Raw genomic sequence first — 16,213 nt, 5'->3', positions numbered from 1 at the left:
GATGTATGCAGAGATGTTGCTATGGCTGTCTGCTGACAGAAAACCCTCATAGAGAATGGAATGTCTCCATTATATTCCAAAAAAAAAAAAAAAAACAGATCAAGTGGGAAAAATACAACTGGTAACAATCACAGAATACAGGAGCAACAGACAGGGAGTGTATAGAAGAAGCAGTGACGGTACACAGTCTATATGCGCAATATGCTAAGGCTTTAGCTTTCTCATGTGGATCGAACAACAAATGGGTTACTCCTCGCTCCAACACAGGCAGGGTGAGCACAAAGGTTAAAGGTGTGAGATGAGAATTATATCTGAGAATTCAGTCATGGAGGAGAACAAGTGGGAGGCAGTACAGGAAAGAAATAAACCCATCAGTGAATATCTAAAAGGCAAAAATCGAGCTTTCTGCATTTTTTTTTTTTTTTTTAGATTCTGAGGTTTTATTCCCTTTTTTTGCCGTAAGGGACACAGGAGGTACTGAATGCAAGTAGGGAGTTGACCACATTTCAGTGTGAGAAATTCAGAGGACACTTCTTCACAGGGTGAGCTCCTTCTGTACGCCCCACAGGGTCTCGGCGCTCTTCTGCACCTGCTTCTCCTCATCCGGCTTCAGCGTCATGTGAATCACATCTGTCAGGCCGCTGTTTCCCAGGACACAAGGGACACTCAGGAAGACCTCATCCTTCACTCCAAGCATGCCCTAAAAAGACGAGCGGCGGCAGGGCACGGTCAAGGTTTGCTTTTATTTCAGAATAGTTGAAGAAAGTACACAATGAATAAGTCATATTAGAAATGTAAGTCTGCAAGTCTCCATACCTGGACCAATGTGGACACAGGATGCACTTTGTGGAGGTTCTTCAAGATGCTTTCTACCAGGTCGGCCACAGACATACCGATGGCCCAGGAAGTGTAGCCCTTCAGCTTGATGACCTCATAAGCCCTGCAGAGTGCACAAAAAAAAAAAGTGAGAAAAGTTTGTCTTTGTGACAGAAGGGAAAACCAAGACGTCAGCCTGCTTCTGTATTTTGGACTGTGTCCACTCCCGCTTCCTCATTTTACACCAGTATCCCTCACTCGTCTGGTTTCCAGATTACCACGAGAGAAGCAGAGTTTTCCCATCACCAATCTCTGCTGTGCAATCCAAATGTACACAAAGCATGTACGCAGAGTAAATAGGTCTGGTTCATGAGAGTACACACACAGTACTGAAACATAACACTAATTCTGGACATGAACACACCACTTTAGTTTGTAGGCCAATAAAATCAGTTAAAAAGAGAAATAAATTAAGAAGGGAGTCCAACGGTTTCATTTAATCAAATGTGTCTTTGAAAACTAAAACCTCTTCATGCTAAAAGACAAGGTTACACTTTTGCTTTTCTTACTTCACCGCTGACCCAATCGTTGTGTACATTTGTTTCTCGTCTTTATCCCACTTTTGAAATCCTGGCCTTGGTAAACACAGCCTTTGTGTCGCACACGGTTGACCTCCCTAAACACCTCGCTAGAAATTGTGAAACAGGACATGCTGACTGTTTAAAAGTTGAACTTCTCAACGTTTACAGTTCAGTTTCATCATGTCACCATTGAAAGAATGGCCCAAGCTCCTCTTTCAAAACCCAGCAACAGGGAGAGATTTAGAAATGCAGATGAGCTAACAGAGACAGGTTTTTCATGAATGCTAACCTGGGAGTGAAGAGTGAGCTCATGAGCACTTCTATACAGCATTATGTAAACAGGATTAGCAAACTGTAGTTATTGTGTGTGCCAGCTGCCAGGTTCAAGCGAACTCTTGGCACAGTAGTGTTCTGTGGACCTGCCTCTGCTTGCCTTTTGACTCACAATCAGGACCAAATTCCTCAAAAGGGCAAGTCACAAGTCAATGGAGTCAAACGAGCCAGCTGAGATATTTTAGTCTTCATGTTAACAGGTAATTGTGACATAAGATATTAAACCATCATAAGTCTGTTTCATTAACAAAAAAAACAAAACAAAAAAAAAAGACTGATAGCAGTCAGTGTTGGACAGGTGGCCTTTATGCTCACATGGCTGATTGATTTGCAATTCAAATGTATGAATGCGAGGGAGAAATTAGGGTTGAGGGAGTTGTTTCAGCTCATCGATGAGTGGATTAATGGAAAATAGTTTGTACTCACCCATCAACCACCAACTTATGCACCTCTTTCCAGTTCTCACTGTCGCCCTCTGCACCCATCTGTGGGTTGAGGCCCTGCAGGGAAACTCCAGCCACGTTAACGCCGCTCCACACAGGCACTAAGACAAACGGAGGAATAAAAAAAAAAAAAAAAAAAAAAAAAGGGAAGAATAAGTCGATAATGGTTACATAATACATGCAAATGATTTTTGCTTGAAAGAAAGAATTTGCCTCAGACCAGAAACAAGGTACAGAGAGGGGTCAGAAGAGACTTTATTTTTAGTGTTAACTGCATACCACTGGAGTCTCCGTGCTCTCCAATGATCCATCCGTGGCAGCTGGAAGGGTGGAGGTTGAGCTTCTCTCCCATGAGGTGGCGGAAACGGGCAGAGTCCAGGTTGGTACCTGAGCCGATGACGCGGTGACGAGGGAAACCACTCAGCTTCCAGGCCACGTAGGTCAGGATGTCCACTGAAGGGGTGACAGAGAGCAGTGATTAGTCCATGTTTGTTGTTGTTAAAAAGATCTCATTGTCAAACCACACTGACCTGGGTTGGAGACCACCAACAGGATGCAGTTGGGGCTGTACTTGACAATGTTTGGGATGATGAACTTGAAGATGTTGACATTACGCTGGACCAGGTTCAGACGGCTCTCGCCCTCCTGCTGGCGAGCACCAGCAGTCACCACCACCACTTTGGAATTGGCCGTCACACTGTAGTCTGGCAAATTGATAAGAAGGAGAGATTGGTCAGACGGCGCCACAGATGACCCATCTTCATTTCAGGTCGAGTGAGGAACAAGAATGAGAGCAAAACTCTTTCATGAGTCAACGGCTGTAGTTCTTGGCGTACGTTCTTACCTTTGTCAGCCACAATCTTGTGTGTCTTCAGGAAGAGCGATCCATGCTGCAGGTCCATGGCCTCACCCTTCAACTTATCCTCCATCACGTCAACCAGGGCCAGCTCATCACACAGGTCCTGGGTTTTTTTTTCAAAACATACAATAAGTCTTGGACTCACTATATTCTATCTTACATTGGACAAACACTCATTCGAGTCTCTCCATTTCCCACCTCATTTTCTCTTTTAACTCACCTTGAGCAGCACGCTGATGGCAGAGGCCATGCCCACCATGCCAACACCGACCACCGTCACCTTGTTCCTGCTGCCAACAGGCTCCTCCTTCATCACATGGCTGATCAGCTTCTCCTTGGTTGACATCTGTTGGAAAGCAAGGAGTTATTAAAAAAAAAAAAAAAAAAAAAAAAAAAAAAAGAGAAAGAGAGAGAGAGAGAGAGAGAGAGAGAGAGAGAGCCTGTAAAAATGCTGAATAAACCATGAGATATAAGGACAGACTTTCCAGGTTTCTCATTGGACATGCTTGAGGGGATTTCCATCTATACCTTAATTAAAGAACTGAAAGTGTGCCCATTTCTTCACCCCTAAAACAAAACTTCACAACAACCACAAGTTCCTTATTCTCACCGACACATCTACCACTCTTAAAAAAAGGCTTACTTCCTTATTTCTCACAGAGTGCTGGACCTACACCCTACAGCGCCTCTCTCAGTCTCCATAGTGAAGTACTGCAGTCTGTTTCCATGCAGCACAGACCATCCCCCTGATGACGTCACACACAGTCATTTATGTTTTCCTGGTTGGCCAGACAGGGCTGAGGGCTCACGCTTGCAGGCGTTTACATCACCAGCGTGACTCGGCTACCTCTCTGTGATGTGGAGAACTGCACGTAGTGGAATCCCTGACAGGATTAATGCACTGTAATACCTGCTGCGAGAAGGCATTTAAGACCTCTGCATGGTGAGTTTGCACACAATAGGAGGATATAGAAAGTGGGACACAGATATACCTAACATCCCTTTATCCAATTATCTGTCACTCAGAGGTGAGCTGAAAGCTTACAACATACCAGAAGCTGACCCTGAGCTTCACAAATGGACCCTCTGTTATCTTACAGTAAAGGATTAAAGTTTGAATTCAATACTGTTGAATTATGCTGTACAAATCAGACAAATTACAAGTGTGTCATGACTGAATAAGGATTATTAGTAGCTTAATATACTTCAGTCTATATGGCTCAGAGGGATTGAAGTGGATGTTTTGTGTCAAACTTTGGATTAGAATTTCTGGGATGCAAAATAAGAAGCTATATTTTTCACACAGCTGGACAACTTAAACTGTGTTATGTGCGTTTACATAATCCCACATGATCACTTACAGGCCTGTGGGGGTTTGAGCTCTAATGGGGGGTGTCAGGTATCACTAATGTGGTTTAGTACCTTCACTGTCCTATTTTGCAGGCGACTGTATATATATATAAATCATATTACTGTAATTGTTGTTTCACAAACTGATCTGATAAACTTGTTTTGTCACAAAGTTCCACATTTACTGGAAGGGTTATACCAGCAGGAGAGATAGATTCCCATCAGCTGCTTTATATTGAGTAATTAGAGAATCCAAGCAATGCAAAGTTGTTGGGGTTTTTTTTTTTTATAAATATCCAGAGTATGTGATATGTTCATAGAGAACCATTTAGAATGAACGTCAAAGTACTTAAACAGCATTGATAAAATCTTCAGCACCAGTAGGCTAGTGTTCATCCACACATGGGAGTTCACTGTCTGGTTCAGGTTTCTGTCGGGATGATGGTCGCCATTGGAGGCACACACATAAGGACTTGTGTAACACTGCGTTTAGGCTCTTACATCAACCAGAAACATCCTATGCGATGCTGGAAACACAGTCAAACCACTAACGCTGCAATGTTGTATTATTAAAATGACAACAATAGGAATCTCCGTTTTACGTAAGTTTAATGATAGAATACAATTACCTTGTTTCGACTCATAATAACCAATTATTTAAAACAATTCTTGAAAATATTTTTTTTATCTCGACAACTTCCGTTAGGGCTGCAACAAGTAGGAAACAAGTAGGAAAGGCCACTAACATCCTGTTGCTTCTCCAGCCCTGTTTCACAAAAAATCATCAACTTTACATATGAAACCCATTAAAAGAAAAACTTGTCACAAGAGGAAGAAGGTGAGATTATTACCAATACTGATTGCATCGACACACCCCTTTGCCTAGACAGTGGCGAGGTCCCCCTATAATAATAACATGTAGCCTACGGTAACGTTACAATGATTTCCAGAAGAAAACGAAACACTCTGCAATAATGGAGCCCGATGTTTTCTTACCTTGAGGGTTCAGTTAACAAGGTGGAAACACGATGTGGAATGTGTCTTGCGCCTCCTGAGTGCAGCTTTTCCGCAGAAGTGGTGATAAAGAGGCGGTGTTTCCCGCTTTTAAAGACAGCCCCTCCGTATGCACGTCACGTGCGTATGCATACTAATGAGGGCGGGTGAGTCAGTGGCTGCTGCGCGTGCCGCATGTCACGTCCCGAGCAGGATGCGGCAGTGAAGATTGAACGTATCGTCGTCTCAGGAAGAAAAGGCCATGGCCTACTTCTTTTAAAATAATTCACCATAGAGCGTTTTGTTTTTTGGCCATTTTTATGAATAAAACAGAAAAAAAATCGAGTCGACACATGCTCTTTCTACGCTACAATGTTGAACACACTTGACAGTTTTATTTATTAACACCAGGATTACAAATTCAATGACTGTGTCACACAGCTAAGGTGTAGGCTGTTATAGGGAGATGAAAATGGTAAAAAAAAAAAGACTTTGTCAAAAGCCAGATTTCATGTTTTTTTGTTTGTTTGTATAACTGCAGTGATGGCCTGAATCATTTCTATTACATTTCATATAACATTTGGATGTTAGGCTATATACAGCTAGCATGATGTATCTGATGTAATAGAGTAATAATACAGGTGTTGTGGGTATTTCCTTGTCGGCCTTCAGTTATGCATGACTCAAAAGGGATGCAGCTTGAACACTGTGTTCATCAGGAGTCCAGTGTCTGCTTCGTTCAATGAGCTCAGCTTAGGAAGCGTAATGTGTGTGTTAATAAATGTAGGCTTTTTGTCCTGTTATGGTTGGATTTTGAAATAAGACAATAAAATGATATCAGTGTTAGACAGGTTGTCACTATTGGAGGGCCATGTGCTACCTGACTGAAGGATTGGTTTAATGTCATCATTTTCAGACCATCTACATTTTAGCGCCCCCTCCTGTCTATAATAACGTGTTACAGCACAAAGCCTTGTTACTCAATCTTCCGTTTGTTTAACTTTTCTCAGAAATCTGTCTAAGTCTGATAACACTGATTAAAATGACAAAAGACATACACATTCCATACAAGTTGCAACATAACAGTTTTTACATGTTCATTGTTTTTAGATAAAGTCGTGCTCTCAGCCGGACTAGTTCTAGATATTTCAAACTCAAATGTACAAAAGCTTTTGATAATCCCTGTTCGGGGAAGAAGTTGAATCTCTATGATATTTGTCATCAACCATTCGAAAAAAAAAAATCCTTGTATTGTTTAGGCCTTGTATTCAAACAACATGAAGTGCTTACACATTTTGAAATGGGTACAACGTCCTTAATTTCACATTAAAAAGGCAAAACTAATAAATAAAACTCCCATACACAATGCTCTGTTTTAAAAACAAACATTTAACTTACATTTTATTGTCTCCTCTGGGAAATTTGGTTTGCAGCCAGTTGAAACAACAAACATAGACTCAGACAATAAAAACAACACACCGTGATAAACATTAAATACATAAATATAGAGCTCATCAGGTAACAACAGGAAATTGAGAATGTATACACAAGTGTCCATAAAACCTTTTTATTTACACAAAATAAAACTCATCAAATATCGGGGTCTTCATTGGAGTTAAGTCATTGAGTTATAGAATCCTTTTACATCTTGTTGGACTTTGCTTTTAAGTAATCAGCGTATCCTGCCTGATGGCTCAAACTCTCCAAAAAAAAGGATGTCGAGGTCACTAAAAACAAATGCCCCAAAAAATGACATACACAAGAAAGTCACCTGCTGCTATTTGATCAGCGCCTATTTTGTCCCATTTGTGATTATGTGTCTCAATGGCAGATCTTATTAAAGGGATACTTCACCCATTTACATGAAGCTGTGTATCATTAGAAACATGGTAGTTGTGTTGAATGGTTGTGAATCCAGCCCTCATTTTGCCCTGAGACGAGAAAAATATGTTTTTCTTTGCTTGAAAGTTTTCTTCATGTGATGCAAAAAGTGTCATATTGCATCACATGAAGAAAACCTCCAGGCAAAGAAAAACATATTTTTCTCGTCTCAGGGCAAAATGAGGGTTGGATTCACAACCATTAGCACTTAACACGTTATATTTTATTAAGTTGATTTATAAAATTTTACACCTGAAATTATACCTATATGTCCTCTGATGAAGTCAAGGTAAAGTAATTGATGGAATTATTGATCCTAATGTATACTTTTTAAAAACAATTAAGCTAATATTAAGTCATTTGAAGCCAATGCATACACTTAGTGACGTGTAGCCTGTTTTCTTGATGTGTGGAAACATGCCTTGTTTGTGACATAACCATATGGTGATACTATTCAAGAGTCACATTTTATCCATTATTAATTATCTCATAATAAAAGGTTTAAAATTAAAAAAGTTTAAAGGCAAAGATGTAAAGTAAGTGATTGGACAGATAATGTAAAACAACAGATCTTCCTTTTTCCAAACTACTTCAAGTATATATATGGACCTACTTTTTTAAGATTAATACTGTAAATGCGCAATATAGTCTTACATGATACACTCACGGCACATGTCCAATCCCCCCTCTCTTCAGTGTGAAGACTTGATTTGACTTGACGTGTAGGCATCACAATGCTTATCACTCTTTTCTTTCCTGTCCTCAGAGCTGTTTACCTGGAATAGTTTCTGTTATTACATGCCCCTGTCTCAGTTCTCCCCCATCTCCCCTGCGGAGCTCTCAGACCTTACAATGGGAATAAAACTCCTGCTGCCTTCTGGAACCCATCCCCAACAGTCTTATCAAGGCCTGCCTTCCTACACTATCCTCACTTATCATCTCAACACTTATCTCCTCCCGCTCCATCGGCACTGTTCCAATACTTAATGCTGTCACCAACATTTTGAAAAAAACCTGCTAAATCCCAACATCCCCAACAACTGAGACCCATCCAGCTCCAACCTCCCCTTTCTTTTTAAAATTAATGGAACACACTGTTGCCTCTCAAATTAAAATCCACCTCTCTGCCCATAACCTATAATTATGAAACATTCAAATCTGGTTTCTGTTCCCAGCACAGCAGCGAAACAGCTCTTCTCAAGACTACCAAAGACCACCTCCTCTCTTCTGATGCCGGAAACCTCAATATCCTTATCCTACTAGACTTAAGTGCAGCATTTGACACCATCAACTATTTGATCCTTCTCTTCCGCCTAGAAGCTACTTTCAACATCACTGGCACTGCTCTCCCCTGGCTCAATTCATACCTTTCTGACAGAGACCAGTTCATCAACATAAACCACTGCAAATCCCCCAATGCACCTCTCTCGTTCAAGGTGTTCCCCAAGGTTCTGTACTGGGTACCCTCCTCTTCATCACGTGCGTGCTCCCCATTGGTCACATCATCTGCCACCATAGACTTCAGTTTCACTGTTTTGCCATTGATATCCAGCTCCACATTGCCATCAAAGCCATCACTTCTGCCACCCACTCAACCCCCTCTGACTGCTTCACAGAAATAAAGTCCTGGCTCCAAACCAACTTTCTCAACTGCAACAAATCAGAAGTCATCATCATCAGCCCCAAATCTGTCATTAAATCCACCAACGACGTCTCCCTCACCATCGATGGCTCCTCCATCCCACATCCGTAACCATAGTGTCATCTTCGCCCATCTCTCTCATTTTCAGCTGCCGAGACCCTCACCCATGAATTCTTCACCTCTTGACAAAATAACTGCAACAGTCTCCTCTAGGATTCGTCTTTAAATACACTCAAGAAACTTCAATATATCCAGAACTCCGCTGCTTGTATCTTCAAAACTCCCTTACAAGAGACCACATCACCCCCGTGCTTCATACCTTACACTGGCTCCCCATCCCTCAGCGCAACATCTTTGAACTCCTCATCCTCACCTACAAAGCCCTCCATAACCTGGCTCCCCTCTACCTGTCTGACCTCCTCCACCGGCACACTCGCACCAGCACTCTCTAAGGTCTGCTGATGTGAACCTCGTGACTGTTCATGAACATTTTATAAGATCAACCTCTATCGCCCCTGCGGCATCGCCAGAAAGTTATTATTTCCCATCCCTAGTTTGAGTCCAGGCTGACCTCCGTGTATTCTTCAGGAGAGATGAGCTCAAAGCAAAGGTGCCAAATATTAAACCATTTGAATATATTTTGCATTTACAACAAAACAGAATAGAATACAAAAATTGAATCAAAATTCTGAAATAGTTATTCTGAAGTCCTGATTCCTGAATTTCCTTAGATCAGAATACAAGTGTATTATGTACTGTCTTTGTAAAACAAAACAAAAACTTTTTTGTTACAATACTCAGCTGCCTAAATCTCTCATTGGTCGAATTGAATTACCCATCATCTGTTAACCTATTGACTCAATGCAAGCATCTCTCCAGCAGGTGGCGCTGTCATAAAGGCAGAGGAACAACCTCCAGACTCACTTCCTCATTCATAGCAACGCTGGGTTGAATTTAAATGTGAGCAGCAGTTTTTAACAGGAACGTATAAAGCATTACCTGACAGTTGTCAGTATTCAGAGTGCATTCTGCTGTCAGTGCTACAATCACTAAATCTGTCTCACCAAAATATTTCATTCATCTGATCCCTGAATCAGAGCACAACAGAAAAAACATTAATCTTGTTCTTTATTTATGATATTGAAATCAATTCAAATTCAAGTTTTTTTTAAGGCTGTAAAATATTTATTGGATTTAAACTTCAGTGTTGAATAAATCAATGACATCTGCTGCTGTTGAAAAAGAAAAGTGGGGTAGCTAAGACTTACTTTATTGTTTAGCGGTAGATGAAGTACTGCAGATCAGTATTACTACTTACCTGACAATAAACTGAATTTGATTTCAACCCCTGGACAATTCTCCTCTGTCATAGTATTGGCTCTTTGCTTTAGGCAACATTTATCACAAAGGCCCGAGCCTAAAATAAAATGAAAAATGTTCCTTAATTGTGTTAAGCTTGCTTCTGTGTTTGACTTTGGCAGTGTAATAGTCTGTTGGAGAAGGATGAAGTTCTATTAGGCGTGTGTGAAATCATACTTTATCTCCAGTTGTTAAATGTCCTCACTTTGCCGGCAGCGACGTTTCCTAAACTTTCCTCGACTCTGAGTAACTTCTTCTTGTCCTTGCTGTCGAATTTACCTGCTTTTGTCTCCATCATCTACCTCCTCCCTCACTGGAGTGGGTGCCAATCTAATCACAGCTCACGCCCCCCAGTGGAATACAGAAACACTAGTTTGTCATGTTGCTTCCCCTCTCACGCTACAAGGTCAGTTTGCCAACATGCTGTTATTGCACCGGGCATTGGGACTGAGCTGGGTCTGCTGTGGATGATATCATACGTGTCTCAACCTGCTGTGTATTAGAGGGGAATCTAATCACCCTGCCACAGCTTCCTCCTTTCTCCGTCTCCTGTTTGGAAACAGAACTAAGGCCGGGGAACAAGGCCACATCAATCATAAAAAGGATTCTCTTAGGAGCAAGATCACTCACACTCTGTCAGAACAACATCCAGCCTACCGATGCTCCCTCTTTGCACCTCAGACACATCCTGGTACAAAAACATTTAAACCCTCAATCCTGTCTGTTCTCTGTTACTTTTCCCCCCCATCTTAATTTACCCTTCCTCGTCTTTCAACATGAATCAAACACTCTTTTTCTTCTTCCCTTTCATCCTGCAGTCACCTTCCTCTCCTTCATATCTTAAGTCTCCTTCCTTCCCCTAAACTCCCCTCCTCCGCTTCCTTTTTCTACCTTCCAGTTTCGCTCCATGCACACCTTCTGTCTCCAATTGATAACATCCCTGATGGAGCTCCTTTATTAGCCACCCACAGGCAGATTAACCAGAGCAATAATACACCAATCACCAACAATTATGCCTTGATAAGCCCAGGGAGATCTCTGCAGGGTGCAGGGAGAGGATGTAGCAGTCGTAGAGTTATTGGGAGTGATTTAGTGCAGAATGAAAGGTTGTGTCTGTGAATATATATACACTTGTTATACAAGTACATTTAATTGAGTGTACTTTGTTTTTTGCCTGTAGTCTTAATCCCTTCATAAGGGCAAATAATTACAATCAGATGTGGAATCAGTCCCAGTCTTCTGGTCCTTATCAGGTGTTAATTGAACACATGATTAGACAGGCTGTGTTCTCATCTGTGCAGTCTCAGAGTTATTATTGAAAATATGAGCATGAGCGCAACAAACCAGCTGAATAAAAAGAGGTTTTAATTCAATATGGTGCATCATTACGCCCCGACTGTGTTATAATGGTTGAAGACACCCCTTGTACCACCATTACAGCATATTAAAACACTCCATTTTTGGCTCCTGTACGTTTATGGACTTGGCAGTCTGGCATTGTTTTAGAGCAGCTAAATGATGATGAAAACGGGTGGAAGGGTAGATATGAGTTTCCCGCCTGCAGGCATCCAAAACACTCGCCAACTCTGATTTCAAGAACAGCTGTGTAGATTTAACCTCCCCCTCCTCCTTGTCTTTGCACACACATACATGCATTCACATGCATGAAGAACACACATGTGTGCACACTTGCAGTGCATACCTGCACACAAGCAAAGGCTACTTCTTAAAAGGCAGACCAAAGACCCCTGGAAGCTGTTTACTGCTGTGCAACCAGGAAGCACAGCAATCGTTCAAATCCAGATTTGCTTTACACACCAAAAGTCGCCAAATTGTGTGAGTGGGTGCATCAGATTACTCCCCCCAACTGGCTTCAGCAACAATGATCCAACTCCTGTATCAAAGTCATTCATCCATTAGACTTTGCATATTTCATTTCGGCTTGTAGAGATTCGGGCACAGCAGATTTAGATTAATTCTTGCAGTCTCAATGTCAAAGGGGTCTCAGTTGTAAATCTGAAATTTGGCACAGAGACACTCAGAGTGTGTTTATGATCTTTCTTTCACCTTATTTCTTTTGAATGTGAATGTTTTTCTTCAACCTTGAAGTGTCTCAGCTCCTGACCTTCAAAAAGTTAATCCTGGAGCAGAAAATGTAGCACACATTTACCATTTCTTCGAGCATGAAATTAAATACATTTCCTTTGGCTGTCCCGGTTCTAATTATTTCTGAGGATTTATGACAGGGGCGCTGTTATTTGTTTAAGGACAGTGTGTATGCACTGGTTTGTAGGCTGTAGCAGGTGGCCTCACATTCTTTTACATGTCACTGGGGGAGCTTCTGTCTCCCAGTCCAGTGACCTTAACACCTGTGATTGATACTGGGAGGAGAGATGTGTGTGCGCAGGCAGGTTCTACACGGGGTGTGTGCGTGTGTGTGTGTGCAAGAAGGGGTAAGGTTAATTGAAGTTGTTAGAGTGAAAATGATTCCCTCAGGGGGACTGACATAGCAGGTGGAGGAGGTGGGTTGGGTGGGATCAGCAGCGGGTGATGGGAGAGAGAAGGAGAAGGAGAATCAGGCTGGGGGGGAGGGGCTTGAAGGGGGTCAAAGGGATTGCTCTTCCACCTCCGCGATCAGAGGCAGTGATACATGAGGACAGAGAGATAAAATTATTTATCAAAAGGTCAAGCGTGTCCATCCTTCTCTCCATCTGACCCCTCCACCCTTTGCTAGTGTTCCCGTTGATCCTCTTGTCTTCTAAATCACGTTTTGTGGACAATTTGGATATTCTTTTCCACACTTCAAATTCATTTACACAATAACTTTTTCCCTTCCTCTTTTTTTCCTGTCTCACACTGTTTCTCTGTCTATCTCCTGTGCAGTCTGTCCCTCCATCCCCTCCTGTGGCCTTTCCCCTCTCCTCCCATACCAGCCTTCATTTCACAGATGACAGGTTGGCGGACTGTAATCCAACAGATGCTGGGGCGGGGAGGCCTGACCAACTGTTTTAACTCCAATCAGCTTTTATTGCTCTCCGGAGGAACCCCACACTACCCCCTGCCAGGCTGACATTTCAGCAAGCAGGAGGAAGGACTGAGAAAATAGCACCTTTATACAGTTTGTGTGTATGTGTGATGAAATGTGGATGTGCTGATTAAAGCAGGAGGAGGCTGATGGGGGGAAAAGGGGGTGACAGTCATTACCCCCTGTGCCTGGTGTGGGGCCAAACCACTGGCTTCAATCAACTTGGCACGTGTGTGATTGTGTGTGTTGGTGTCAGAGAGAGTCCAGCATCAGCGGGGATGAAGATGTCACTGATAATGCATCTGCCACTGTAGCTTGTCCTCCAACAGCCAGAGAAACCCCTGCATCGCCCACGTCTGTCGCCTCCTTCCAATTCTTCATCCATCTCGCTCCAACCCCTACCTCCTTTCTCCACCTGCAGCCCCCTCGCCATCCCTGACAAAAGCCAGTGTAAGTTTTTACTATAAGACGTTGATGCCGTTGCCTCAACATAATAAGATTTTTTAAATTGCCCTGTTTGTTATTTCTCTCAAAGTTAGAGTAACCTAATGTGATTAATATTATGTAAGAAACTTTTATGCAGTCATTATTTTCAGATCTTCCTTCTTGTAAATGGTATATCCAGTCACATATTATCATCCTGTCCAATCAGTTGAAAAAAAGTCTCAGAGCTCCCCAATATGTCAGGCCTGCTCTGAACAGGCTGTTTCTGTGTCTGTGGCTTTAAATGCAAATGAGCTTCATCTTACCATGCCACTCTGGAAGGGCTTGGGTGGTGCCGGCTTTCTTGCTCCGTGCCCTATCGTGTAAGGTGAGAAGGCCGACTCAGAGGGAGTGTGACCACCTGGAAGAGAGTTTACTCCTACTACTTTGTGATGTCATGAACGGCCTGTTTGAGCACACATTTTCTGAAAAGTGGAGAAGGAGATGAAGAGGAGGACGTTTTTTCATGAATGAGAGTTTTTTTTAGACAGGGACACAAAGAGTGTTAGAAAAATATGATAAAGTGTATTTTGTGTAACTTGTGAGCTTTAAAGTTTCTTTAGATGCAAATACAGTCAAAGTCTTCACTATATCCCCCCAAATTGCACTTAGCTCTGACTGTCAGTATATCTTCTAATCTTTTTTTTCCAGCTCAACAGCACAACAGCAGACATCCAGAAGCTATCACTCATCTATAAGAGGGTTGCCTCTGTTAACCTATGATTAATGAAGGTTTATTGCTCTCTGCAGAGCCGTGGAGCACTTGAACTCTGCAGTCCAACCTGCAGGCTATTAAGACCACAGAAACAATCAGGGGAAGGGAATGGGAATCTTTTCTGTCCTAATAAGTTTTACTGCTTCATCAAAAAAGCAAGGAGACATGATCTTGGCCTTGATGGTGATTTATCTGGAAATTGAAATTGTACAAGCACACTTTACACACACAGACACATTTGGAAAACATGTTCATAATCATAAATGTAAAAAACCCCCAACATATAAACATAAAACATATTTTATGTATCTTTATGGTGATGAGTTAACGGTTGCTTAAACAGAGCAAAATAGACAGTCTGCAATCCAACAATTTAAATATGTTATGGACCATTCATAAGGAGAAACCAGTATAGTAAGAATACTATACATTTGCTTTATATAGCACATTTCAAAAATAACTTCAACTAACTGAAATCTGAAAAAAGAATCCAGATAAAAACAGCAGAGAAGAATGACTGGTAAAAAACATAAGTTTAGATATAATTAGCAGATAATGTAAGAATTCCTAAAGGCTTTCTTTTAAAAGAAAGTGTTGAGTCGCACAGTCGAGGGGCTTTTAAGTGCAGAACATAGGTCACCCTTAGTTATGAGTTGGGTCGAAGGATAACCTGCACAGCTGCATCCACTGATCTCATAAAGTCACCGGGCACATAGGGGGTCAAAAGATCTGTTTTATATTTTTGACACAATGCAATTTAAACCTAGTTCCAGCTCATCAACCACAATTCCTGTAAATATCACCTTGTTGTATTTATTTTTGAACAAGTGCCCTGAGATTCAAAACACAGTTAGATACAGTATGATAGTACTGGAGTGAAGACAGCAGACTACAGATGAAAGGTTAACTGATTTGGAAATGAATTGACATTTCAGTTGAACACAGTCGTACCGTACACACAATACTTTGAGGCAAGCTTCCTTGTTGGCTTCAATCAGTCAGTCTGTATTTTCTCTCCTCTTTTAATTTGACGGTGTTTTTGATTATCCCGACAGCAATTACAAGTCAGGACTAAATATTTTTAAATTTTAAAAAAAATGCTTAAACTCTAAATTATTTTGTTTTCTCCGCACAACAGCGATTTCGGTTGAGTAAAAAAAAGGATCAAGGCACCTTGCGCTTTTTTGTACATGAAACATCATGTGCAATGTGTTTTTCCTCTAAGTCCATTAAATCATGTACCTTGCACACAGAGCCAGGTTTCCAAAGGCTGAAGCAGATGACATTGCCAGAGGCAGATTTTAAATTGGCTGGAGAGCAAAGCTTGCTTTTGAATGTGCGTGTGAGTCATTTTCAAGGGTACTCAGCTAGTGTACAACAAGAAAAGGTCACCTGTGTAGCCAACCCCAGAAGCTATACTGCTCCTAGCCGTGCCTAAATGGATATTGGCAAATTGTATGCGCTTTGGAAAATGGCTATTATTTTTTTCCTTTTGTCAGGTCAGGAATCTACAACATGAATGAAACAGGGTTCAAAGTAGGTTCAGGAGAGGGTCTCTTATAGGTTTAATGGATTAAATGGAAGAATGATGAAGTACATACTTTTAATTGAACATAAGTATGTATCTGAAGATATGTGTACAGTAACAACAAACCTGGAAATAGAAATGACCGATGGGGCACTGTTGTCTGACTAGTGTGTTTCAAATAGACTGGACCGCAATAGAGTGCAAA

The 16,213-nt window shown here is 41.6% G+C and overlaps 1 protein-coding gene across 1 annotated transcript; it reads right to left on the bottom strand.

Annotated features, from left to right (window-relative positions):
• Positions 1–410: 410 nt before the first annotated feature.
• On the bottom strand, positions 411–5,519 carry ldha (lactate dehydrogenase A4). Its single transcript, XM_079345956.1, has 8 exons — positions 5,379–5,519; positions 3,253–3,378; positions 3,018–3,135; positions 2,704–2,877; positions 2,453–2,626; positions 2,157–2,274; positions 817–940; positions 411–700 (listed from the first exon to the last, which is right to left on the bottom strand). The coding sequence occupies exons 2-8, from the start codon at positions 3,376–3,378 to the stop codon at positions 536–538; spliced, it is 999 nt and encodes a 332-aa protein (XP_079202082.1). The 5' UTR covers positions 5,379–5,519; the 3' UTR covers positions 411–535.
• Positions 5,520–16,213: the final 10,694 nt, after the last annotated feature.

This window comes from Symphodus melops, assembly GCF_947650265.1.
Source record: "Symphodus melops genome assembly, chromosome: 6".
NCBI lineage: Eukaryota > Metazoa > Chordata > Actinopteri > Labriformes > Labridae > Symphodus > Symphodus melops.
Note: the sequence above shows the minus strand (reverse complement) of the source record. Positions and strands in the feature narration are given on the sequence as shown.

Bases quoted from the DNA above. Each gene is read 5' to 3' on its own strand.
- ldha (XM_079345956.1), bottom strand. From the start codon at position 3,378: ATGTCAACCAAGGAGAAGCTGATCAGCCATGTGATGAAGGAGGAGCCT. The intron at 3,136-3,252 runs GTGAGTTAAAAG...AAAAAAACCCAG, and splicing joins CCATCAGCGTGCTGCTCAAG to GACCTGTGTGATGAGCTGGC. The intron at 2,627-2,703 runs GTCAGTGTGGTT...TCACCCCTTCAG, and splicing joins GTTGGTGGTCTCCAACCCAG to TGGACATCCTGACCTACGTG.